At 41.8% G+C, this 27902-nt stretch overlaps 1 protein-coding gene across 4 annotated transcripts in view; it reads left to right on the forward strand.

Annotated features, from left to right (window-relative positions):
- LOC126418843 (scoloptoxin SSD14) overlaps positions 1-27902 on the forward strand; it is a 562060-nt gene that overhangs the window by 355646 nt on the left and 178512 nt on the right. The window contains exon 1 of one of the 4 annotated variants that reach the window (XM_050085826.1): positions 19048-19226. The exons of the other annotated variants lie outside the window; for them this stretch is intronic. Coding sequence (XP_049941783.1) covers positions 19063-19226 — 164 coding nt within the window. The 5' untranslated portion in view covers positions 19048-19062. Of the gene's footprint in view, positions 1-19047; positions 19227-27902 lie in introns of those variants that run through there. 4 annotated transcript variants of the gene reach the window in all.

Genomic DNA, 27902 nt, shown 5'->3' on the forward strand with positions numbered 1-27902 from the left:
AACCAATGGTAGAAGAATAGGAAGAAAACGAATAAAACGGTACAACCAGGTTCGCTACATATTGACGTAGTCACGAAGCTATTATTATTACCTCAGAAAATTCAAGCTATGACCATAAAACTCATTTTCACACTTCAGTGCAACGTATTTTTCCCAACGATGGATGACTTGGCAGGTTGCAGAAAACTGCATTTTGCTGTTCAGAAAAGGCGCCACCTCGAAAATAACCCCTGCCACGCAGTGGTTTCTTCGTCCGAGGAAGAAGGAAGAAAACACTGGGTGCCATGTAAGGAGAATAGAGGGAGGAGGAGGAGGAGGAGGAGGAGGAGGATGGGTTGACGCACAGTTTTATAGCTCAAATAAGGAGCATTTCAGCATTTGTGACCATCCTGTGCAGAAAGAGGTAATACGCTGTCGTGCAACAAAATCTCCTGCTTGGACAGCTTTCCGCTACCCTTAGTTTCGGCTACTTTTCGCAGCCTCGTCACGAGATTTCGATAGTATGTTCTTTGAGCACAACACTGTGGCAGCCTCGAAAATCGCTCAGTATTACATCGTTCTTTAATTATTTCGCTGCTGGTGATGGCTAGACATGTTTGCACTGATTGCTTTGCTCCTTTTTCTCAGAATCGTGGTGATGCACCTCATCAACCGCACGCGGTGATTAAGCGGCTAAAGAAATGCAGAGGTGGACAAAAATATGGAAAGACCGCGAGAAATACATGCTTGAACGTAAATGCAGGTACCAGACAAGCCTGATAAGTTGCAGTGTCGTAACTGACTACGAAAGGCACCTGTGCAATGTCCTCAGTAAGTTGCAAGTCCAGTGGTGGTGAGAACAGCGTTCTGCGTAGTTGTGAGTGCATTATGTCGGAGCTAAGTGAATCCGAACGTGGGCAAGGTGTTTGTACTCGCATGGTGGGCGCTTCCGAAGTGATTTTTGTTTCAAGAAGCATCGTATCGAAGATTTATACTACATAGACGAAAGCGAAAAAAATCATCCGGCAAGTCACAGTACGGACGAAAGTGTGTGTTGTGATCTTGACGGGCGGTCAATGAAGAAGATTATGACCGCAATTAGAGGGCGGGGCGGGGGGGGTGAGGGTTGTAAAAGTCACTGCAGAGACTGAATGTCACACTCGCGAACCCTGTCAACACCAAAACATGACTGGAGTTCCAGAAGGAGAGAATTGCAAGGTGAGCTGGAATTCCAAAACCAGCCTTCTGTGATAACAACGCCAGTAACAGAAAATGTGGTGTTGAAGCGATAAAACCTGAACTGTGGAGCAATGGAAGAATGTCATCTGGTCGGATGCATTTTGTTTCACACTGTTAATAACTTCTGGGCTAGTTTACGTCCCAAGAGTGAAACATGGCAGGGATAGGGTGGTGATTCGGGCAGTCATATCGTGACATTCCATGGGTTCAATCTTACTGTGTAAGGTCGCATTTCTGTCAGGGATTATGTCACCACTCTGGCTGATCAGGTCCATCCCACTGTACAGTGTTCGTTCCCCAATGTTGATGGTGATGGTGTGTCCCCACCTGTTCACACAGCTTGCATCGTCCACGGATTGCCGCACCTCCCCTGGCCGTATCTCAAAATTATTGAGCTTTGGGTGGTCTTTTGAGCGAGAGGGCTTGACCGCTATCCAGCTCCATCATCGTTACCTGACCTTGCTATTATTTTGCAGAAAGAATGGTTAAAGAACCCCTTGAAAAACACAGCAGTTGCTTTTATCCATTTCGATACGACTGGAAGCTGTTTCGAATATCAGCGATTTTCTACACCGTACTAGGCGTGATAATGCATAGTGTTTCCATGTTTTTGTCCGTCCTTTGTAACATAGATTGGCCCGACGCAATCAACATGTCAGGTGCTACCAATGTTCGGCGGGCTTCCTGAACAGTCGCGGAACCTGGTGAATGGCAACCTTTTCCATGATCAAACTGCCAAGCAAGATGTAGAAAACTAATTCATAGCTGTTTCTTCACTTCCAACACTATAGCCTCCACTGTGATACTCAGGTCTTAAGAGCACCTAGAGCGCTCCTTCAGAGACATGGTCTGCAACAGTATTCTTCGTCATTCAGGCTTGTTTGACCGGAATAGTCTGCGCCGCCTAACTAGTGTCATGCGTGTCGCCGTACACTTTGAACAAATCATCATGTATTGTTACAGCGTCGTTCCTCTTCAAAGGCATAAAGCCAATCGCCGCACGATACTTCACTTTATCAAGTAACTACGACATTTCGTTTTAGTTCCTCTATCGCCGTGGTACGCTACTGTATCACGGGGGCTTCAAATGTATACCAGGACTGCAAGCATGTAGTTGCAAATTAATTACTCACGTATGGTGATAGTTAAAACTTGAACTAACGTTCATATAATGAATTAAGGATGGGCCCACCTTTTAGCAAGTACACAAAATAGTGTTTTGTTTTTAACACACAAGCAAGTTTCGCCAACTGTGGCATCCTCAGTAGGTTTTGTCTTTTATTTTTCTCTTATTTTACAGGGCCTGTGTCCTGTGGCTGACAACCGAAATCAGCCACAATACACCATCAAAGTGTTTCCAAGCCACAACAAAATAACAAGACACAGCATTCACGAACGAGCAGCTCAATTACACAAAAACACGTTTGATACCCAAAAACAAACTTGTCACAGCTCAGGACTACAGTGATAACACGGTATCCTAATAATTTAAACCGGTAGCTGATTTCGGTTGATAGCCACAGGACACACACAATGAAAAGTAAAAGAAAAATACGAGGAAAAAACCCACTGGGGATGGCACAACCGCCGTGTAACATGCACAGGTGTTAAAACAATATTTTGTGTAATTTCAAAAAGGCGGACCCATCTTTAATTCAATATTTTCTGCAAGCACGGAAACTGAGGTCAAAACTCCAGTATGATTAACGCTCATATATTTAGTCGATTTTACTTACAGCTCGTATTGTATTCTTAAGTTTCAACTGTGCTCTGCTCTCGAGTGAGCTCGTAGTGCAGAGGAGAACAGCAGCGTAAAAACTGTGGAACACACAGCAGTCGAAAAATGAAACAATCTGCAAACAAAGGCACAAGATCGCCGATGCAAGGAAGCTATCAGCAGCAGATTGGCACATGCAAAATAAGCGTTCAACAAAGGAACCCTACGGTTAAAAAATGTACCCTACTGTTAACAAATGTTCACATCTAATGTAGGAAGAAGCTGCTTAAAGCGAATATCTGAGGTAGAATACTTTACGGAAGTGAAATATGGGAAATACAGACATAAACTAAAATAATTTGGAATGTGATGTTATAGAAATGTCAAAAATTGAGTTTGCAGTGCGAAATAGATAGTAGAAAGAGTAGGAGATGCAGAAGTCTGCACGAAAACCTTACCATGAGGGCAAATTAGTGACACACCTGCTACCTAATACTACAACACGCATTTGGATGCTTGAAAAAGCAATAAAGGAAAAAAATGTAAGGATAGATAAAGTTGAATACATTATAGAAGATGCCAAATGTACTAGGTACATGTAAGGTGACATGGTTACTTTGAAAATAACAGCGATTGACAATATGTAAAAACAACTAGAGTCTATAACAAGTTTTTGTTTTATTCAATGACCTGTTTCCATCGTTAATGATCATCTTCAGAGTGATCTACAGAATAATGTGCATATTTATGATTAAGAGCATTATAAGAAGTTATCAACATTGTATTGATAATTTGTCATAGTGCTCTTATTCATAAATATTCATTCTTCTGTAGATCAACCTGAAGATGATCATTAACGATGGAAACAGGTCATTGAATAGAACAGGAACAGATCATAGACTGTTGCTGTTTTTGCATATTGTATTTGATATATAATGACAAAATATTGGTGCAACATAGAGGTTGTCCTCAAACCAGTGCGAAAACAGTGTGTCCTTTTGAAGGGAACTTAGAAAGGCACACAGTAAAATTCGAACATCAACTGGTTTTTTTCCGCACGTCATGAATTAGGCTTTAAGACTATTCCATCTTTACAAATCGTTTCGCCACATCACTCATATTCATAAGTACGCAAGAATACGGCAGCTAAGATAGGCCATCACAAAATGTATCAAGAATAAGTAAACAAATGAAGATGGTGCTTTTTCCAAGTTTTAGCTGGCGATGTGGCGAATATTGACGGACGCAAGTAGTTTGAATGTTTATAGCTGCCGAATTATGAAACCTGCTTTATAATGGAACCATGTACACTGGTGTGCAAAACATAAGGGTGAAAGTAACTTTCGCATGACATGCTGCAACGAGTAACATACCTCCCTCAAACTTGGACCGTACATGGAAAGAATTGCTACACTATGGTGCAGAATGTAAATGAAAGACATACACAATGAGACGAACAGAAATGCACTTTTATTCAAAAAACAATACACTGGCGTCACTACGATTCATTATGGTCCCCTCGACATTGCAAAAGGCGGGGCATGGTTCTTAACAGGGTGTGTGAGGTCACCACGGACGGCAATGTATGCTCTCCAACGTGCTTCCACGCTGGCCATGAAATTGGTAGTGTTCTTGCGGTAGGGTGTTGCATTCGTACAATAGAGAAATTTTGCTACTGCTTGGTTGGTCGTTGGTGCGTCTGGGTGTACTGCAACACATCTCCCCAACGGATCTGACAAATCATGGAATTTAAGTCGGAGGAAGAGGCAGGTCAGCCTGTTCGCCGCATATCCTCTCGTCCCAAGAGCTCCTAAACCTGCGCGTTCGATGCGGTTGGGCATTGTCATCCATAAAAACGAAGTCAGGGCCTAATGCAACCTTAGGAGGCGCACAGGGGAAGGGGTACAGTGTCACAATAACGTTGAGTGTACCATGTTCAAAGATTGAGGTCAATAAGTCTAGGCAAGATTGTGCCTCACCACACCAAAACAACTGGCCCACCAAAACGATAGTGTTAGACAGTGATGGACGAACCTTCATATGGCGAGAGATGGGAACACACAATACACCCATGAACACTAAAATTTTATTTCTTGTCTGATCTTTTATCGTGTTATGGATGGTGTCAGATCCATTTCCAGATCTGGCCAGTTTTACATTTAGGTCCGTATTACTGTATAGTCAGACAGTCCAAATATATGAAGGATGATATTGTTCTATATGATGATCACAACAATTTTCCATTCGCACTGAACGTTAATCGCAAAATAAAAAAACACCACCTCAACGTGAGTCCCTGTAAAGTTCTGGGGATTCTAATTTCTACATGTGGTACACGGCTTGTTGCTGCCATATCGATTTTCAGCCACTTTGGTGACTTGCGTCTCTGTATCGATGCTTATTCATTTAAGGACGTTCTCCGTTAATCTCCATGCCCAGGCAGCACAATAAGCCATACTTAACTGAACGAAAGCGTGTAAGCGTCTTCGAAGTGTTAGCATTGTAATAAATGTTCGTGAAGTATGTAAACTGTGTGGTTTGGATCAGCCAGAAAGAATCAGGTAAGGAATGACAAAAAAATTGTATGCCCAAGGCTATGGTACTTCGGTTAGCGAAGCATCACATCTAATCAGTGTCGGATAATGCTTCATGCGTATCTCTGACTGAATCTTCAATTTTTTGGTCCTGTCTTCCTCAGTTGCGCGTAATTCTACGGTATGTTGATGATTTTCAAAAAATCAAGATACCGTAGAATTACGCGCAACTGAGGAGGACAGGACCAAAAAATTGAAGATGTCAATACAGCTATGTCAAGCATTCCCTGTCAACGTGTACAACAGGTTCAAGAAAATACATCTGAGACTCCATAAGACGATACAGCATATAAAATTCAACAGAACATGCAGAAAGAACGATTTAATTCCAAGCTACATTAATGTAAAGGTTAAAAACAGTTCTACAGTGGCACAAAAGTCGAAATCATTTGCAGAACGATATTGGTTACTACATGAAATTAAGATGTGAAAATCATCAACATACCGTAGAACTCTGACTGAACATTCCAATCTGAAGAAAACAAATTTTGTAATTCCTATATCATTGTACACCATGGTGCGCGATGTTATACAGGTTCAAAACACATTTTCATAAACAAAAAATTTGTAAACCGTACATTTGCAAATAAATTCTTTTATTTTTCGCTAGAGTTTCTAGTAGCTGTCAGCTGTGTTCCCTTGTGTATACTATTGCAGATGAGGTTTTCGGAGATTTTCTGTTGTACTTTTATAGATCATGAGTACTCGGTCATAGAACGAGCCGGTTAGTTTCAGGTAGAATCATAGAACTTCATAGAGACTTCGACACATCGGTCGAGAGATGTGAAGCAAATCACCCCTGGAGCAGCTGATGTGGTCTAAGAGTGCAAGATTGCTCGTCAGGCAGGCGTGAATTTCCGATGCACTGGCCAGCTATTGTATCCACACATCCTGCTGGTAGCTTGAGGGAACGATCTTATTTTTAGTCAAGCAATAACTTGTGGAGAATTTTGCAATTCTCGTCAGGATGAGAGGGCTTTGTATAGAACACAGGTCAGCAAGACTAATTTTCTGATCCCTCCTTCAGTAACTGTTGAATCGGCTTCGATTTACTAATTTGGATCATACACAGTATGTGGTGATGGATGCCTTGTAACTTCATAGATAACACAGATGTGCATTCAGACTTATTAAAAAAATTTCTCCTCATCTATAGGGACTTCAAATCTGACCTAATCCTTACTACTGGAAAAAATTCACGCTTGATACACAAAAATTTCAGACTTTGACGAAAACATTAAGTGGACTTGGTTGTTACCTCGTGCAGATGTGTTCTGAAAGGCGGGCGACATATAAAACTGCAGAGCGTGTACAATCTGTCCCACAGTGGAGCATATCGGGCCGTTGGATGTCAGTAGGAACCTTTAACGCACATGTGTATCCAAAAGAGTATTTGCTTTGCGATTAGTGTCGTTGAATTTTGTTTAAACGACATGATCTTCGCCATCGACTGTGCTATTCATCATAATTTTCGTAACTGCAACTTCGTCCTAAAGTCGTTATAAGATAGTTAAAGTACTAAAAAAGCGTGTGTGTGTGTGTGTGTGTGTGTGTGTGTGTGTGTGTGCGTGTGTGTGTGTGTGTGTGTGTGTGTGTGTGTGTGTGTGTGCGCGCGCGCTGAATTTGATACCTGATATTTTCGTGGAGCAGCTATTTAGAGAATGACATATTACTTCATCGTTCTGAAAGATTATATGTGTGATTCTGTATGTACTGTAACGTAATTCTGTCTACCTGCTTGTGAGTAATGTATGAACGTCTCTGCAAGTGAAAATTCCGAAATGAAGAGATCTGAAATGTAAAGAATTGGCGTTTTCACAGATATTTTTTGTTCACCTCCAACAACGGTAACTCAAGCTGTATCGGTGACTGTGCTGAAAGTTTAAATACGGAAGCGTTTCGTCGCCAATCACTTGTTGCAACACGTTTCGGAGACTTTTATCCATGGTAGGACGGCAATTTTGACATCTCATAATGAAGACAATGCTCGTTCGTGGAGATATTTTTCTGCCATTCTTTTGTAAGTTGCCTTCAGAGAACCCACATTCCGTCTGCACTTTTTCCTTTCGTCTTCAGTGTAATTTATCCGCATCTCGAAAGAGTACATTAGTATGATTAGGTCATGTACATGATACTGATTGAACCTCAGCACTTTAGGTCCAAGTACATGATACGAATTTTTGGCAGCACCGGGAATTTTACAATGAGTGTGATGGCTAGTAAGAGCAGGGAGCAGTTGTTTAGACTTCTGACTAGATTCCAAGACAGCCTCGTGACGTACATGATGTTCTTGTGGTCCTCAGTCCAGAGATAGGTTTAATGCAGCTCTCCACGCTACTCTATTCGGGGCAAGCTTCATTTCCCAGTACCTACTGCACACCTAAATCCTTCTGAATCTGCTTAGTGTATTCATCTCTTGGTCTCCCTCTAAGATTTTTACCCTCCACGCTTCCCTCCAATACTAAATTAGTGATCCCTTGATGCCTCAGAGCATGTCCTACCAACCGATCCCTTCTTCTATTCAAGTTGTGCCACAAACTCCTCTCCAATTCTATTCAGTACCTCCTCATTAGTTATGTGATCTACCCATCTAATCTTCAGCATTCTTCTGTAGCACCACATTTCGAACGCTTCTATTCTCTTCCTGTCCAAACTATTTATTGTCCATGTTTCACTTCCATACATGGCTACACTCCATACAAATACTTTCAGAAACGACTTCCTGACACTTAATCTATACTCCATGTTAGCAAATTTCTCTTCTCCAGAAACGCTTTCCTTGCCATTGCCAGTCTACATTTTATATCCTCTCTACTTCGACCATCATCAGTGATTTTGCTCCCCAAATAGTAAAACTCATCTACTACTTTGTCTCACTTCCTAGTCTAATTCCCTCAGCATCACCGGACTTAATTCGACTAAACCGCATTATCCTCGTTTTGCTTTTGTTGATGTATGTCATCGGCGAACCTCAGTTTTTATTTCTTCTCCATGGATTTTAATTCCTACTTCAAATTTTTGTTTCCTTTACTGCCTGCTTCGTATACAGATTGAATAACATCGGGGATAGGCTACAACCTTGTCTCACTCCCTTCCCAACCACTGCTTCCCTTTCATGCTCCTAAAAAACGAGTGTGACAGTTAATGAAACATTTCTCTTTAGTGTGCGTTATAGGAGCTGAAATCTGTAGAAAGTGGAATTTACACGTGTATTACGGGAGTTAAATTACCGTGAAATGTTCGAGATTTGTTTCCCTGCCGGTAAGTGAGAAAGGCAACTCAGCTGCCACCTAGCGTCCACATTGAGTACTACATCGAAATCGCTTGCGAAGGCAGCGCCGTTGGTTGCTATCGAAAGTTCTGCGACGCTCCTGTTGCCGGTTGGAAGTTTAACACTGCGCTACGCAAACAGTTAAAATTAGTTCTATCCTCTCGTTACTTATTAGCGTATAATTAGGACGAATCCTCTGCAACCTGCTGATCGCGCACCTAAAGTTCTCGAAGCGTCGCTAATGCGCATCTTTTAAAGGGTTACGAAAAGTCGCAGCTGTCTTGCGTACACAGCACAGAGCCGATAAATTCATTGTACTTTTATCTTATGAAGAATGAAAACAGACTTGAATTCCGATACCTTGAAGATGAAACTGGAATAGGGAAATTAACAGGAAATATAGACTCCAAGTAATAAAGTCATTATGTAACTGCATCGTTTCATCACAATCTATCCTTTCTGATCACCTTCACTCGTCATTGTTACCTTATGGTGAATAGGACATTAACAGCTGCAACAGTAAGTAGGAAATCTATAATTATGAGTTTCCAGATTGAACTGATAGTTGTTTCTAATTCGTTAAGGATACTGAATGAGAAAATAGTTAAACGTACGTATGGAGAGTGGTCTGAATCACTAATGGTAGCAGTTTTAAGTTAGACTCGCAGAACAATGTTCTGTTCAGTGAGACAGTGGTAAATCGGTGGTACATAATCGGTGGAAAGAGTAATCGGCAGTGTTGCACTGAAAAATCTGAAAGTGTTGTAGGTAAAAATCTTCCCTCATGACGACGGAAAAAACGGCAAAACTCTCATCTGAGTGTGCCTTCAATTCGTAACGTGAGCTTTAGCAGAAAAATTGAAGAGGAAATAATTGGAATTAAACTTCAATAACGTCGTCGTCTCAAATAACAAAATGTGGTTTCCAAGATAATTTTACGTAATAGTCGTAATTTATTACGAAGCTATTATCGGGGCTTGGCTTGATACCAAAATAGCATTTCAGGTATATATCGACAATTTTGTAGAAGATACACGTAGAACAAGATTTAAATTATTTTTCATTGTTAATTAAGACCGATGTTAAGCGCAATAGCCTTTCTCACTTGCTGTGCTGCGCCGTGCCCATGATTGTGTTTGGACCACATTTCGGTTTCAGCGACAGTTAATTAACGGTTAGTTTAGCGAAGTCCGAAACAGTACCTTTGTACTAAAGACGTACTGACAAAATTCAGGCTGTAAAGGTGTCTAGGTCTAACAGTGACACACATCTTCGAACCGAGAGGCTATTTCGTAGCCGTTCACACTTTGCTGTAGAATGGGAGTCAGTTATTTAGGAAGGATCACAATAGTTCGTTGGTTGGACTCGTTTCCATGAGTAATAAAGACCAGCAAAGAATGCACCTATTGGAGCACAAAAAGATGAATATGCTCCTGTTTAAAATAGTGGGACTAGCTGCCTCAGTCTACATTCCTCAGGACCTTTAAATATTTTCCCCACGATTTTGGCATGCGAACATATTCGCCCCTTTTTTTTTTTTTTTTTTATATAACATGTACCTAACCTTTCACTCCAGTAAGTTAACTGTAACTCACACCCATTAGTCGCTCGCTCTAAGTGTCTCATCCATCCACTACCAGTCGCCAACTCTCTCTCTCCCTCTCTCTCTCTCTCTCTCTCTCTCTCTCTCTCTTCCCCCCCCCCCCCCCCCCCCACCTTTCTCCTTATCTTTATTTCCCTCTCAGTGCCATTGTCTCGTTCGCTCTTCACCACAACCACTGTCTACTATTGTCCAGTATTTATTCCTTTTGCGTCTCTTACCCACTGCCCATGTCTTCATCTTCCTCAACGTAAGGGCGAATGTCTTTTTGGGAAAATTTTTAAAGATGCTGAGGTAGGTAGAATGAGGCAGTTTGTTGCCCCACTTTTCAATCTTTTACAGAGGAGTATATTCGCCTTCTTTGTGTTGCGATAGGATCATTTTTCCGTTGGTTCCCTTCTTTTCCCTACCACAGCAGGGAATATCACTCATACGATGCCGTTGGACGCATGATCTGTTGCAAGGCCTACATGCGTTTGGTGCTTTAAATTCGCCGTATGTAAAACTATAATAAGACGATACAACGCAGTAACATTCTTTAGAATGTCAGGAGACATATTACATGCCACTGATGATTTAAAGTACTCACTCAGAACATCGTGAGACGAATATGAGCAATTGCATTTCCGCTCTTGAAGTGCAGGCAGCGACATAGGCGAATATGCTTACTTACATTAAACTACCGATTTCGGAGTTACGTAACATCTTCTGACGTCCTAGAAGAGTAGTGCTCATTAAGAAGTCTATAAATTCACTGCATGAGTACACACAGCGCCAGCACAAAACACACAAGCTTACCACGTCGAAAAAATAACACTAATTAAAAACAAAATCAGAATGGTGAGAGGGGAAATTACAAGAAAAAGTGCGTAGTGGATGCAATCAGACTTACAGGGTATTCATCTGTTCCTTGAAAGTATGTAGTTTGGCGTTCGATTATTATACATCCCTCATAAATGCTTTGTGAAAATAAAGCTAAGTATTAATTTTCTGCCGGCCGGTGTGGCCGTGCGGTTCTAGGCGCTTCAGTCTGGAACAGCGTGACCGCTACGGTCGCAGGTTCGAATCCTGCCTCGGGCATGGATGTGTGTGATGTCCTTGGGTTAGTTAGGTTTAAGTAGTTCTAAGTTCTAGGGGACTGATGACCATAGATGTTAAGTCCCATAGTGCTCAGAGCCATTTATTAATTTTCTGTGCAAAAGTGAACGCACATTCGAAACATTCTGGGTAAATTAGGTGAAGCCTCAGTAAGTCAATGAATACATTTCTCATTCGACAGACCGCAGCACAAATGAAAATGTTCCATATTGATGTTAATAACTAAGTTAAAGTATCCGAAACATGCCGGAAATTACTTAGAATTATGATTTCCTTGCGAGGTAGACACCATAACTGAAGATTTCTTTTTTGCATGAGAATGACTATACGCTCCTCACTTTTTGACCCTGTTTAAAAATGGGAAGTTCCCGAACTGTTAGACAGCTTTGGATAATGTGAAGACTGGAAATGGAAAATGTTCTAAGCGTCAAATCGGACGTTATTCAGGAGAATGAAAATAATTTATCCTTGTTTGTAGATAACTGATTTGCATTAAAAAAAGACTTTTCTGGCACCACGGGATTACGCTGCTCACCGCTTCACCGCAAAAAATGATACAAATTAGAAAATACAGTACTTCATTAAGAATGTCCAAATGCCATACAAGGAAACTGGTTCTAAGTGCCTGTAATAAAGCTTTTTCTTTACGGTTGATCCCTGCAAAGAACAAAACAGCAACTGGTCACTGTTATAATACTACTTATTTACACAAATTGCCCCTTTACTGGTTTCGAACTGATAGGTTCAGCATCTTTGTATTAAATTTGTTTGCTTACATTAGTTGCTGGCTATTTTTTTGTCGAACAACTATCGTAAGCCCGCTGTTTTTTGTATCACTTCTCTGAAACTCCATGTTTGCACTTACATGAAGCAGCAACTTCTGTTTTTGAAAATTAACAGTAAGTATTGTACGTGTTAACAAGTATTGTCACAAGTAAATATTAAGCCTTTTGCCAAATACCACATCACGTTTGACTGTTGTAAATACGATAGTCATAAAAGTTTCAGTTAAGCGGTGTTGTTCCTACAGCAACTTCTGATTCATTAACCTTCAAATATAGTTCGTACATGATGCAGACTTTCGCAAATAATTGATCCTGATGGTTGGTAAAAGATACACATCTCCGCATTTTAAAATCATTTCATTCGGCTTTAATCATTAGATCTAGGGTATTTCCCTCGGAAGAAGACTGTAGACTGACTGAGTGGCTGCCGGCTCTGTAGCAGCAGTAAGTTTCTCCGTGTCGTTTCGTGGGTAAACCCCCCATATTTTCATGATGCATGACAACCAGGCCAACAAATCTGAAGTACCGTCAGACGCCAAGAATTCTTGCCGTCGACAGGCGTCCCCGGTTACGTTGTTTTACATCACTTGTTATTGATATATCACAAATATTGCATGCCAAAACAGAACCGTCGCTCTGAATATCACCTGTACTAAACGGCTTAGCGATATCACGTATTTTTCCGGAGTTCTCTTTGTTTCAACGTACTTGATTACTGATGGTGGCAACAGAGGAAAATGGGAGAGCCACACAGTCAAACCACTTCTTGAGGCGTTACCTACGTTAAAGTAACAAGGCCGGTAGACTGACAGTTCAACAATCTACCACCATGTTCGTTCTTCCTACTTAGATCGACATTAGTACAGTATCGGGAACATATGAGCTCTACGGCGAACTGAGGAACTACGTAGAACCAAGTTTTGCAGATAAAAACCTTACAGTAACGTTCGTTTTTAATTTCTCAGGAATTAAGCGTCAAAAAACCAAAAAAATTAGGAAGTGGAAAAAGTTGACATTAACAAATGGTGCAACCAGGACTCAGCTAGAGATGCTCATTTAACGTTTCTTTTGAAAGACAAGCTAATTTTGCCATTTTAATAACAAAAAGGAGCGGCACCGAAAATTCCTAGCACAACTCATATACTCGCCCTGAACCTTTACTTGCATGCAAAAAGCAATATCGAGAAGCCTCATTCTCTGACATAGTTCCCACAAGTATACAGTACCAATGTTATTGAATAATAAGAACGTTTATGCATGTTGCCAGAAATACATTGTGTCTCGAAATACACTGACGAGTTCAACCCATGCAACTCGCGTAATATTGCAAACAAACAGCCCCAAAAACGCGTACAGGAGCTGTCCAATACCCCGGGTTGCGGTACACGGCCAAACAGAACGAAGTACAGGGTGATTATAATTAAAGTAAAACTATCAAAACACTGTAGAAATAACACCACTGGTCAGAATGACGTCAAATTTTGACGAAATACTATCGGAGAATGGGGGAAAGCGTATGGTAGAAGAAAAAAATAGTGTGAAAATTTATCAATAGATGGTGCTGACAGAAAAACGTAAATGAAAACTTTTAATGCGCATGACCTATTGAAGTTGGTATGAATACGCCGGGTAAACGGCTTTTCCTTCTTTCACGTCTACTACGTTCGCCGTGACCGTCTCAATCCAGGATCGCGCTCTGCTTGTAAATCTGTATTACAAGAAAGATGACTGTGCACACGTCGCTCTGCAGAAGTTTCGGACACTGAAGAGTTTGAAGAAAGGCTTTGGTCCGATGACTGCCGTTGGTCTGGAGAAATGATTAGGAAATTCGAAAAGATGGGTCCTTTTGGTGTGCAACCTGGTAGAGGGAGGAAACTGTTTCGACGTCAGTGGAAGCAGTGGCTACAGCAATGCAGGAGGAGACGAGTGGTGATGTGCAAACGTGCAGTGCACGGAGAATCGCCCGAACATACCCGTGAGCACGGTGCGTAAAATCCTACGAAACCTACTTTACTATCCATTCAAAATTACGCATGTGCACGAGTTGCTTCCTGTTGGCCTGCCAGCAAGAGGGACCTTTACCTCGGAATTTCTTGTTCGCATGGAAGTGGACAAAGATTGGCAGTGCAGGATTTTGTGGACAGACGAAGCCCACTTCAATCTGACCGGATGTGTCAATACACAGAATTGTCGAATATGGGCAACGGAAAATCCAAACGCAAATCAAGCAGTACCACTTCATCCTGAAAACGTCGCTATATGGTGCGGGTTTACGGCATCATTTATCATAAGGCCATATTTTTTCGAGAAGAGGGGTGCTTCCGATCCTGTTACCTGTATCGTGTCCGCCCCTGGTAGCTGAGTGGTCAGCGCGACGGAATGTCATACCTAACGGCCCGGGTTCGATTCCCGGCTGGGTCGGAGATTTTCTCCCCTCAGGGGCTGGGTGTTGTGTTGTCCTTATCATTTCATCCTCATCGACGCGCAAGTCGCCGAAGTGGTGTCAACTCGAAAGACTTGCACCAGGCGAACGGTCTACCCGACGAGAAGCCCTAGCCACACGGCATTTCCATTATCTGTATCGTCACTGGTAAGCGCTATGAGCGTCTTTTGCGCAGCCACGTCATTCCAGCTCTCCAACAGCGTTGACGTGTGGATAGGATCATTTTTATGCAAGATGGCGCACCTCCGCACATTGCAAATCCAGTTAAACAGCTGCTGAAGCGCAATTTCGGAAATGCTTAGAATTATCAGCCGCCATTTCCCTACAGCCTGACTGTCCCGATCATCTGATCTTGATCAATGTGACTTCTGGCTGTGAGACTTTCTGAAAGATGCTGTTTTCAGTGTTCAGATTGCAAACTTAGCTGCATTTAAGGCACGTATTGCGCAACACATTCCGAACGTGACCCCAGAAACACTTCAATCACTTGTGGAACATGTTTCTTGATTTCAACTTGTTGCAGAAAACGGTGGCAGCGTATTGAACACGTTTTGCGCCCGTCACAGGGAAAGTAATAATCCGATTTGATTTTGATTGGTGCTTCTTTGCGGTTTCTGCCTCAGGACAATTAAAAACCGAAGTGTTTGATCCTTTTTATGCTGCTTTTGGCCTCAGGACAACTAAAAAGCGATTTTTTCCATCCGATGTGATATGACCTTGCCGTGGTGGATGGGCTTTCGTATCTAAGAGTACCACACCTGGACACCCATGCACACTGAGTAGTGCAGTCTGTTTAACGTCAAACTTACACCTCAGGCATTGTTGTATCATTCATTCGTCATTTGTAGTCGACCACTATTAAATTATGATTATTACAGCTCCATCTATTGCTACATTTTATAGCTATTTATTTTTCTTTCGCCATATGTTTTCCCCCTTCTCCGATAATATTCCGTTGCAATTTGACGTCATTCTGACCAGTGGTGTTGTTTCTACAGCGGTTTGAAAGCTTAACTTTAATTATAATCACCCTGTACATGTATAATAGTTCTCGCGCACTTCGTACAACAGCGGTTTGGAGAGCTGTTCATTTCAAGAAGTTATTTGTTACGTGAGAAATGACAACCTCCGAAAACAATGTTTTGCACATCTACATGACTCCTCTGCAATTCAGACTTAAGTGTTTGGCAGAATGTTCTTCAAACGACCTTCAGACTATATCTCAACCGTTCCTTTCTCTAAGATCGCCATGGGAAAATTAACGCTTATTTCGTTGTGCAAGAGCTCCGATTTCTCTCGCTTTATTACGAACATCATTTCTCCCTACGTAGGTTGGCGACAAAATATTTTCGCAGCCGGAGGAGAAAGTTGATGACTGAACTTGGGTGAACAGATCTCGTGGCAACGATTAACGCCTTTGTTTTAATGATTGCCACCCCAACTCACTTATCATATATGTGACGCACTCCGCCATCTCCCCCAATTTCACGACGATACAAAACGAGTTGCCCTTCTTTGGACTTCGATGTCCTCCGTCAATCCTTTCTTTCGAAAAATGTCGAGGCCGCCTACCCGTACACGAACAAGATTATCAAATATGTTTTTATGACGTACAATAAGTTAATACAATCATCTTCGTTGCAGTTATACGTAAAGCGCGTCTAAGTATTGAGTTACATTAATAGTAAATCCGAAACCTAATGTAAATATGACGTTTTACATCATAAAGACAGCTGAGTGAAACGCTCGAAACATATTATTCCTTATCGTAGAAAATTATATATATATTTTCTACGATAAGGAATAATATGTTTCGAGCGTTTCACTCAGCTGTATTTATTTATTGTATATAACTTCATATTTACATCAGGTTATGGATTTCCTATTAATGTAACTTCCTTCCGCGATGCTTGAACTGAGCAGCAAGGCTACAAACACTACAGTGAAGCACAAGCAGCGCCTCCGACCGTGGAAGTGCGTAACACGGCTGTCTGATGGGTTGCCGCACACCGCCAGTGTAGGGGTATTCTTCGCTGTGAGCCTGAGTGTTACACTGTTCATGAGCGAGCGTAACAGTCTTGATGAAACAAAGATTCTACGTTGAACCTGGAGTGTCCTTGTCGCTACTGATGAATCTAAGACTTTAACTTGAAGACGAAATTAGTTCAACGGTTGGAAAGGTGCAGCATCCCCGTGATCAATAAATTTTTAGAGTTCGGTTAGAGAGAGGTCATAGAAAGGCTTGTCTTATTTTACAATCACCAACAAATCATTGTGACAAAAACAGGTCCATATAGAACGTAGTCCGAAACCGGCGCTAGGCATATCCTTAATTTCTTGGAGTTTGGCTACACATTCTCAAAGAAAGCACTCGCTCGTCCGCACGTTGGAAATTGTGTAACCAAAGAGCCGTGTGATAGATTGGAATAGGGATGTTGCCTTGGATAAAACAGTAAAGATTCAATTGGTGAAAGAAGGTTCAGCAATCCGTCGCAACTTGTGTTTATTGTGGCAGATCTAGATTTCGGTCACTGAGTTACCATTCAGTGCCAGAGATAATACAGGAACCAATTGAATACAATCGCATACATAACAACGAAGTAAAACTGCATAAATCTCACACAAAAGTGTGTCGTACATACCAGCATATAAATTTTCAGCCATTATTTGACATAGCCCCTGTTCGACTATACACAGAGTCCGAATTGCAGCGAGGCTGTTGTTTACAGTTACCCCATGCTGGCGTAAGTGTGCGTCATACATGACTATGGCGCCCTCCAGACATGCGTCTGTTACAGTATTGTATTGTATACATGTAGCTGTTTATTTATATTATCACAAAAATGACCGTTTTAAGGAAATAAATTTTTATCGATATACAATAGGATGATAACGCAGTAAAAGTAGTTACAATCAGTGATAACAATGTGAAATACTTTATATATACAATGCAGTAATGCAATATGATGCATATATAGAGTGCACGATATTCATATATGGTGTACACTGAGGCCAGCTGTGAGATAACACTAAAAAACGTCATCACTCAAGTTCGAACTCTTGACGTGTATAATCAGAGGAGGACTATGCAAAACGGCTGAAAAGTTAACTGTATCTGCTTGTATGTACGAGTCAATTATACTGTATATGAAATTGATGCAGTTATACTTTGGTGTTATCATGCATGCCATTGTATTACAATTAGTACCAGTGTTTCTTCTAGCGCTGAAGATGTCACCCAGTGACAGAAACCTAAATCTGCTACAATAAACACAAGTTGCCACTGACTGCTGTAACTTCATTCTCCAAATGAAATGAGTACGGTCGCTGAACACTTTCAGATGGAGTAAAATTTAAAAATTGTAAAAACAGTCATATGTCAGGACTTTTTCATTGAAAAGTATAGAGGCTATATTCGATGAGTGGGAAGACGCAGCCTGAAAACATTTATAGGTATTACGCTGATGCTATGTCGTGGCAGTTTCAGGTGGGAGGTGTTTAGAACTATGGTTGCGTATAGCACCGGTAGAGGTCGGACCTGAACCACCGCTGCCAACCGAAGCAAACAAATGAGCTGAAGCCACTACCAGATGTTTTATGTATTAAAATTTCCTTTTTTTCTGATTTTGAAATGAGATGCTGGTGCATTAAGGAATTAAAATGTGACTCTCACCACAAGAAAAGTAATAAGCAATTTACATGACGGTTATATCACCTCTACGTTCGTGGAAGCACAGAACGCAGACGTGGGATGGCAGCCCTTCGAGAGGGAGCCGGAGCTTATTCCCCCGCACCGTTCCCCCTCCCCTCGAACAGTCAGTTCTCGTTTGTTTACGGTCGTGGCCTACTGCTTCGATATACTGTCCGCATAATAAAAGAAAGCGTTCTGTGCATTATTTATTAAGTGTTGCGTCCGTTCTGGACGTTCTAGCATCCATGACTGCGTAATTTTATATGAGGAAACCGTCGTCGTATTGTCGTAGCCTGTCAAGTTCAAATAAAGTAACAGAAATTTCAAAGACTGTGCGCCACTTTTAATTATTCTGTGCGTCACTCGCACAGGAACAATCTAGCTGCAAACGATCCGGCGTCGCGTCCACGCGAGCCGTTCTAGCGGCCATGACCCTTTCGCGCGGAGTATTGATCGCTGCGCGGAAGCCGGCCCTTGGTTCGCGAATTCGTGCCCATGGAAGTACCGAAGGCTCGCGGAATCGCCTCCGCCACGTGCGTGGGGCTCGTCCCCTGTGGTGAGGTGCCCCTTTTGACGCGGCCGTTTCGACGCGGCGGCGGCGCCGGCGGCGGCCGCCGCGGTCGTACGTAAGCTGGCCTCAAGTTCATGGCCCCACTGGTGGACACGTGTGGCGAGGGCAGTGTGTCGCGCACCACCACACATCTCAGGAGGCGCACCGCCCCCGCGCGCCGACACGCCGCCCTCCGCGGGGGCGGCTGCGCCACGTCCGGCGCCGTCACTAACGGCTGCATGACCCCAAAATGCGACAGGTAAAATACGTAAATTGCATCCATGCTTTATCATGCCCCAGGCTAGTTTAGTGAACAGCGTCCGGAATGTGTTGTCACTACTGACGAGTTACGAGAGCTGTTCCAGGAGCAATAATCAAACTTTGTGGTGCGGTGAATAGCTGCACATTTATCCCTGCATGGCCAATACAAAGGTAGACGTCACTTTAGGCGCCTTTATTTCACTTAGAGAACGTCATTTTCCGCTTACGCTGCAGAAGTTTCTATTCCGCTATTGCATAATCGGTGTTACTCCCTTTTCAAGCATGAGCATTCGATGCCAAGTCTCTGAACAGTTATAAGCAATGATACCCTTATAAGGTAGTGTCCCATATCGTAGCAAAGATAGCAACAGCTGTGATCACTGATTAGTTTGCGCACCGTGTTGCTTGTCAGTCGTCACGGCTGTTGCTTCCGTTTCTCTAATGCGGGACGCCACCTTATAAGGGTACCCATAATTACATCTGTCCCGTGACATGCTATCTAATATTTACTCCTAACAACGGCGTGACGCCGATATTGGTACAAAAGAAAGAAACCTCTACAGATGAAAGTGGGAAATTTTCTTTAAACAAGCTCATAAAGGCTACAGAGTCATATACGAGAACAAGAAGTCCTCATTTCAGCCGATTAGGACGAATTGTTTTTTTGCGAGAACTCGCCGTAACTTGTACTGCTTCAGCAGCCTACGATGCACGATCTGCTGATCGGAAACATATGAATGTGCTAGTCCTGTAGTAAACATTCCGCCATGCGGGTATAATCTTTGCCCCACTTGCAGTCGGCGGCCCAATCAAGTAAATAGTATCCGAGCATGCGCTGTACGAATTAGAGCCAATAGTCCCAATTCAATCGCTCTGTTAGCCGTCGGGTGTTGTGGCGTGCTTTAAATAATCTGTGGCTCCATGATTATACGAACGTTGGTTTCGACGCAATGGGGGCGTGGATTATATTCCCTTGAGTTGCGCAGGGCAGTTATGATACGACGAGCAACAGGTATGGGTCAGTACAGTGTTCGCCGTGATGTGGCACTCCCTAAATGACTGCGTAAAAAAATGTTTTCTTAAAACGACACAACTACTCAGTTCAACTAGTAGAAATATCTTGGTGAGAAACCAGACAAGTTAACATAAAATCTTTACCGAATGTAACAATAATTACTTTATTTTGGAAAAGGACATATTGTCATTCTGGCTAGAACAGTAGTTCACTATAACTGTTTAGATTCTGTGCGCATGATTCGAAGCTGCGAAGATCGATAACCCACATACCTCTGCTGCTGTAGAAACATTTCATTTCATGTGTTTCTGCAAATACAACATTGCAGTCCGTAAGTCATGGAACCTACACTCTACTACACTAGAGAAATTATCTTTATAGACACTACAATAGTGACGAGGTACGAAATTTAACACACACTAAATTTAGCAAATAATCATAAACTTTTTGCGTTAAATGTTTCTGTAATTACTCAGTGTTCCCTTTTTTAATTTGACCCCTATTCAAACTATAGTTTTATCCAACGTACATAATTTGCATCTTTAGCTACTAAACTGTCAAAGCTTTCTGAAACACTGTTGTTCGTAGTTCCCATGTGCGAGAAATTCTTTTGCACACAGGGCTGATAGATTTACTTGCATCACGGTCCATGGAAAAACAATTTAACACTGTAACTAATTTCTACACATTCCCTGTTTTCAGTGTATGTGAGTAATATAATACAAAAGAACAGCCAAGAGAAGTCAGAAAAATAAAATCCGAAAATAAATCTCACATCTGCTCAATGCTGCATTGTTTGTTGTAAATAAAGTGACCCCTGTGCACAAAATAGTTTTATTCTACGAGCTGATATAAATTTTGATTCTTTTCCCAAAATTACATTGAAACTTCATACACTTTCATGAACGCAACAGTAGCTATAAAGCACAATATTTCAGAGCTTCATCTATTTTGAAAACTTTGCCTAATCCATAATAGATTTTGCTTTAGGACTGGAACGCTTTGGTTGAACTTCCTTGTGTTTTTTGATTTAATAATCTAATAGTGTTAAGTCTGTGCGACAATGACTTTGTATCTTCAATGGCTTGTGGTCCACCCCCCCCCTCCCCCCACCTCTCCCCTATGGACTACATCAGATGTCTTACTCTAAAAAACTTCCATTTACGTGCTCCATAGTTTCCAGTCAATTTATTGAGCCATGGAAATGATTATAAAACGCATCTTGTATTTTTGAGACATCCATGTTCACTTTTAATCAGTACTGCGTTAATGCTGTCAATATGTATGAGACATTATGCGAGCGTCGATAAAAATGTATTGGTTCGATTTTGTCAGTGTTCCAATTCTGGAAACGTTCAACAAGCATTAGGTCTTCAAAATGTATTACCATTGGCGCTGATAACTACTAAATCTTCGGGCAGTTCTTTCTTTTCCTATTCTATTGCTGGACACAGCGAACGTGGATCGCATTCTTTAGGTTTTCTGTAGCATTCACCATAAATCACCTCACACAAAAGCTGGATGGTTTCGTTGAAAACGTTGGCGATGTATTCCCAGTCTCTAATTACCTTTACCGTTAGACTTCAATATTGCTAACCAGACAATGCAATTCTTTCGTCTTATCGTCGTATACGAAATTGATTTTAATTCCATTTCATTCTCTTATTTCCTTTTTTAATGTAAATTTTGTGTATTCTAGCAGTTCACCCAGTACTGCACAATAAAAAAATGTACACTGTCCCTCATCTCTCTCCTCGTCCTTAACGCTTATGTCGGAACAACATGACAGAAACACACGTACCCATCATAGTAAAATCCTCTCTGTTCCACTGCATCGCTCAGTCACCTTCTCCAAGTCCTTTACAGTAGCGGGAACCCGACTCTGGAATAGCCTCCCTCGTTACGTTAGAGAACTTAAAAACATGTCCGGCTTCAAAAAACAGTTAATGACGTATCTACTTAAGCAACAGTAATGCCTTCCTCTGTACATGAATGCACTTCACCTCATCACTTCCCTCTTTCCCCCTCCTTAAATCTCCCTTCCCCAAAACTCGCTATACTAGTAAACATCTACTTTACACACCAAGATATTAATGTACATCTGCACAAATCTTCATTACTATTGCCAATTTTTCTAATGTTTATCATTATTTGATTTTTTACTATTACTATCATTGCTTTTATCATAATTTGTATGTATAGCACCTGTTGTAAAAATACTGCCAGTACTTACTAGGTCTTAGTCATTACTCTTTATTCATATTGTGACTAGAGTAATCAAATTTTCTTATTTAAACTATTGTCATGATGTAACTCTGATGTGTGAAATGCTGCATGTGTGAAACACTGGTCCGATGTAAGAGAGGGCCTGATGGCCCTAATCTGATCAGGTTAAATAAATAAATAAAATAAATAAATGAATCCTTTGGATACATAATTCTTGAAATCTCGGGATATGGTGAGTACATAACGACTGCAGTGAAAACTTATTGGCAAATACAACATTGCTCATGAACCTAGTGGAACACTTGCTCACACGGAGACGGAAACGTAAAGGTGAAAATTTAAGGTCAAGACTAAAATCTTATAATGCATAAGGGCTAATCCTGGCGCACGGCCCACCATGTACTGGTAGTCCTCTTCTGGAGGTTGTTTCCAGAATGAATAGATCACTCTTCGTATAAGTATTCGCCGTTCTGAAATTTCTCGACTAATCAAAACTAGTTGCTGAAGGGAATCTTGAACCCTAAGCTTTTGGAGCACCTTAAGAGGTAGACGTCCATCATCACACCTACATTCCACAATCGGTAAGAAACTATGCCATGGATCCCTCGGGAGAAAAAAGTATCCCAGTTGTCGGAAGAAAGCTGACGTCATACCCGTCTACAAGAACTGTACCGTAAGGAACTCCCAAAACTACAGTCCAACTTCTTTAAGGTCCATCTGTTTTAGAGTAATCTGAACTAAAGTATAATGAGCTATCTCGAACAGAATAGCCTCCATGTCAACCAGCATGGATTCCGAAAAACTTCGGTCACACGAAACCTAACTTGGGGGTTATCCAATCTTGCAAGCCGTGGTAAAAGGCAGTCAGGGAGAGGCGGTATTTCTTCGCTTCCGAAAAGAATTAAACTCAGTACCACATCGATGATAGTTTAGGAAAGTACAGTCATATAGGATATCAAAAGAAATTTGTGACTGGATCGAGACTTTGTTGGAAGTGAGGACGCAGCCTATAACTTTGGAATGGAGAGCCGTCGATCGATGTATTGGGGCGCCGCAGACGAGAGCATTAGTAGCACCAGACATGTCATAGATCATGATAATCAGCGTTCTACGCAAAGGAAGGTTTTCATATAGTAACTCTGTGCTCTACTGCGTCATCCTCTTTCTGTTCGCGTAATTTCAGCTTCCCTTTACGTCGTCTGTCATCTTGAATCACCTCCTCCCTCTCAATCTCCTCCATCAAACAGTTCCTTCCAAAGATTCTGATACCAAGCATTCCTATCTCAACGTGTGTGTCATCCATTTCTTCTTGCTTTCTCTTATAATCTGTAGCTGTATTCTCCTCCCCATTTATTCCAATACTCTTTCCTTACTCACTCTTTCCGTTTAGACACGGAGAGCTGACAGTTGACGCCTCCTGCAGTTTTATAGGGCATTTGTTCGATCACGTTTACATTATGGCAGCGTGATCTACGGATCAGCCTGTCCTCCCTACATCAAGATGTTAGATGATGTCCACCATGAGGGCATTCGGATATCGACTGGAGCCTTTCGAAGCAGCCTTGTTCAGGGTCAGTGTGTAGAGGCTCTTGAACCACCACTCTGGATTCGGTAACGTGTCCTTTTGGCGCGACCGGCGCTGAAAATCTCAGCGTCACCTCAGTCATTGACATTTAGTTCAGTGGTCCAACTCATCTTCGAACGGTTGGCCAGGAATCGGCCCCATACGTGCTGAAGACTGTCTCAAGGATGTGGATCTATCAGGCATCTAAGTTCAGAGCCAGGGATGGAACGCATTTTCGCCTTGGCGTCGTCAGAGGCCCAAAGTGATTTTAAGCTTGACACAGTACAAGAAAACTTGTACTCCAGATAATGTTTTTACAATTTTGATTTCGACCATTTTAAGTATGTACCACAGTTTTGTTGTTGTTTACACAGATGGACTCGGCTACAGAATGTCCTAAGCTCTGTTTTGCCTGATAGGGGTTTTAGAGTGCGTCTTCCGGAACAATTTACAAATTGCGATGCGGAATTTTATGGCACTGGAGAGGGTTCACGGACATCACCGTACAAGGTATCTTGTCTGTTAAGACTCGCTTAGTGCACTGCAGGTACTTCACCAAATGTATCCAGTAGACCAGATGATTCAGCTCATCCATGACTCCTTACAGCGGTTCCAAAACCGTGTCAAGATTATCATCTTTTGCTGGGTACCTGGCGGCCACAAATACAGGGCAACGACATGGCCGACGAAGATGTCTGGATAGTACTGTCCATCAATGTCCCATCGTGTTGCACGCCATCATCTCATTTTCTGACAGATGCATCATGCATAAGTGGGAAACTGAATGGTTCCAGATGACAGAAAACAAACTGCGGTCGCTCAAATCGACCACAAAGGCACGGCGGACCTCATGTCAGCCTCATTGTTGGAAGGAGTTTCTGCTTACCAGACTGCGCTTCGGACTTAGCCCTTCCGCACATGGCTTCCTCCTCCAGCGGGAGGATCCACCACTCTGAAGTTTGTGGCGTGCCACTGTCAGTTCAACATACTGCGGCAACGTCCTGTATACTGATATTAGGGCAACCCTCAGTCCCAATAGAAATCGGCCCACCTCCTCGCGGATACTGATTCCTGTGTTAAAATTTTTTGAACTGTCAGGACTCATCCCTAAATTGGTGGGGAAAGGAGGCAGACTTTAATATGTTAGAAACTGCTCCGCATGTGGGGACAGCCTTCATTCCCACCCACAAGATTAGCATGCTGGCTTTTCGTCAGGGCGCTGATGACCATGATATCGCAGCGCCTCTCACCTCAAATCAGCATCAGCTTCTTCTTCTTCTTCTTCTTCTTCTTCTTCTTCTTCTTCTTCTTCTTTCTGTTCGGCTTATCTTCTCAATTATACTCCACATCCGCATCTGAAATCCGTCTAGCCTTTTTTATTTCTGCTCGATAGTTCCATACTGCAGACAAAACGCTTGCAAAACATTTTCGTCAGACGCTTATCTAGTTTGCCACATACTAATCTCCTCTTTCCATTGAATGCTTCCTTCGCTATATCATTGTTTTGACCTCCTGACGACATCTCGTCTTCAGTGGTTGTACTTCCAAAATTCTTAAATGCTCTTACTTAGCTAATAATAGCTTGTTCCGGTGACAGAACAAACTATTATTAGCCAAGTAAGAGCACTCCTGTGCTGATTAGCACACTATTCGTTTTGTTGTATTTGTTCTCATCGTATATTCCGCACAAGCTTTTGGTCTATTATTTACAGTTCGTTCACTTTCTGCCCCCTAATACCATGTCATCAGCAAATACAATACACGCTATTCTTTTCTTAAAAACACATACTCCTCTTTTTCCATCTAAGCCTTTCACAATAATCTCTTCCAGGTATACGTTGAACAACAAAGAGCAGAGGTAACAACCTTTTCTAACTCCCCTTCCAAAGCTGCTTTCCTCTGATATTTCATTTCCAATCATTATCCTTACTTTCTGTTATAAGTATAGATTCTGCACCTGTCATCTCTTTCCAATCTACTCCTCCCCTCTTCGGAATACCCATCACCTTGTCCCATTGAACTTGGTCGAAAGATTTTTTCCAAATCAATATAACCAGCATAAATTTCTCTACCTTTCTCAATACGTCTTTCCCCTATGATTCTTAACATTCCAATAGCATCTCTTATTCCTTTTCTCGCTACAAATACGAACTGTTTCTCCGCAATACGCTTCCGGCCATCTTGATTTTGGTTTTCCGTTATTTCCCTAAATAGTTTCAGGCAAATGCCGGGATGATTCCTTTGAAAGGGCACGGCCGGCTTCCTTCCCTAATCCGAAGGGACCGATCACCTCGCTGTTTGGTCCCCTCCCCCCAAATCAATCAATCAACCATCCAACAAAGCTGTGCACTTTACAAAACGCGGGAACTTAATATCCTAGGACTAAAATATCAAGGAGACTGTAGAATGTCAGCTTGTACAAACACCTGGGTGTAAAAATTTGTGGGCTGTTGAAATGGAACGATAACATAGGCTGATTCATAGGTAGAACAGGTGGCAGACTTGCGTTCATTGACAGGATACTGAGAAAATGCAGTCGGTCTACAAAGGAGACTGCTTACAAAGCAGTTGTGTATTCCATCTCAGAATATTTCTCAAGCGTGCGAGAACCATGCCAATATGCAGTAACAGATAATGCTGAACGTATACAAGAGAAGGGTGGCACGAATGGTCACAGGTTTGTTTGACTCTTGGGAGAGCGCCACGGAAATAGTGAAAAACTCGAATTAGCTGTAGCTTGAAGATAAACGTAAACTACTCCGCGAAAAACATCAAGTTTAAAGAATCAGTATTGAGTGAGGAACATAAGATAGCCCCCTACGTTTCCCTCCCCTATGGACATGAAGACAATATTAGACTACTTACGGCTCGTACCCTCGCCTTAGATTTGATCATAGAAACTGATAAATCTTCTGTTTACTGCACGCGGCTGGCACGTATAAACACACTGCGAAATGATCGTGTGTTGTGTATATGCAGTGGAGAAGCACGTTCAAAACGCAGAGGTGGTCTTATTACAGACGTTGTAGTGGCGCTTCAAATATGGAAACGTGTTTTGTAATATGGGGTGAGATAAAAGGTTTTTCCTATTTAGGCGCGCAGACGGAGACCACTCTTTCTTCAAAGCGAATTAGAACAGTCTGCACTGACAAATGTAGACGAAGTCAAAATCAGGCAATATGCAAGTCAAGTCCATTGTAACCTCTGATGTTAATTTGTTCGTTGACAAGGGAATTAAAGAACTACTGTTGGTCAAGCACAAAAAATTAGCACAATACTGTTCGCTGATGATGCAGCTGTGGGAGATGAAAGGAATATAAATTGAGTTTTGTGCTAAAGGGACCGAAAGATACGCTGCCTCTAGGTTAAGATGCACGCATAAAGAAGAATGTGTCATAAGAGGACACGCCATAGGACTAAATGTTGAGTTGGGAAAAAGGTAGCTTAAAAGGTACACGCAAGGCAAGGCACAGCACAGAAGCCAGGACAAGGGCAAAGGTCTTATTCCGTCTCCCTTACTCCTCCTCTCACTTTTTTACTACTGGAGTTAATTTTATTCGGCTTGTGGTTTTATTTATTTAGATATGATTATATACGTGTAGCAGCAAGTAAGTTTGTACATGGTAACTAGTAACTTTGCTTTACAATATTAAAGTTTGGATTTGCAATGTTCAGACTGATATAAAACTGAAACTGAGAGCTGATGGCAGTACACAAAATTATTTGTAACAAGTTGCTATGGTTTTGATTCAGTGTTATTACACTGCCTTTACTTTGTAATTCTTTCTTCATAAAAGCAAGTAACTTTGAGTAACTTTGAGTAATGTTGAGTAAATATTTCACTTTGGCTGTATGAGTCACACTAGCAC

Source organism: Schistocerca serialis, chromosome 1, assembly GCF_023864345.2.
Source record: "Schistocerca serialis cubense isolate TAMUIC-IGC-003099 chromosome 1, iqSchSeri2.2, whole genome shotgun sequence".
Taxonomy (NCBI): Eukaryota; Metazoa; Arthropoda; class Insecta; order Orthoptera; family Acrididae; genus Schistocerca; species Schistocerca serialis.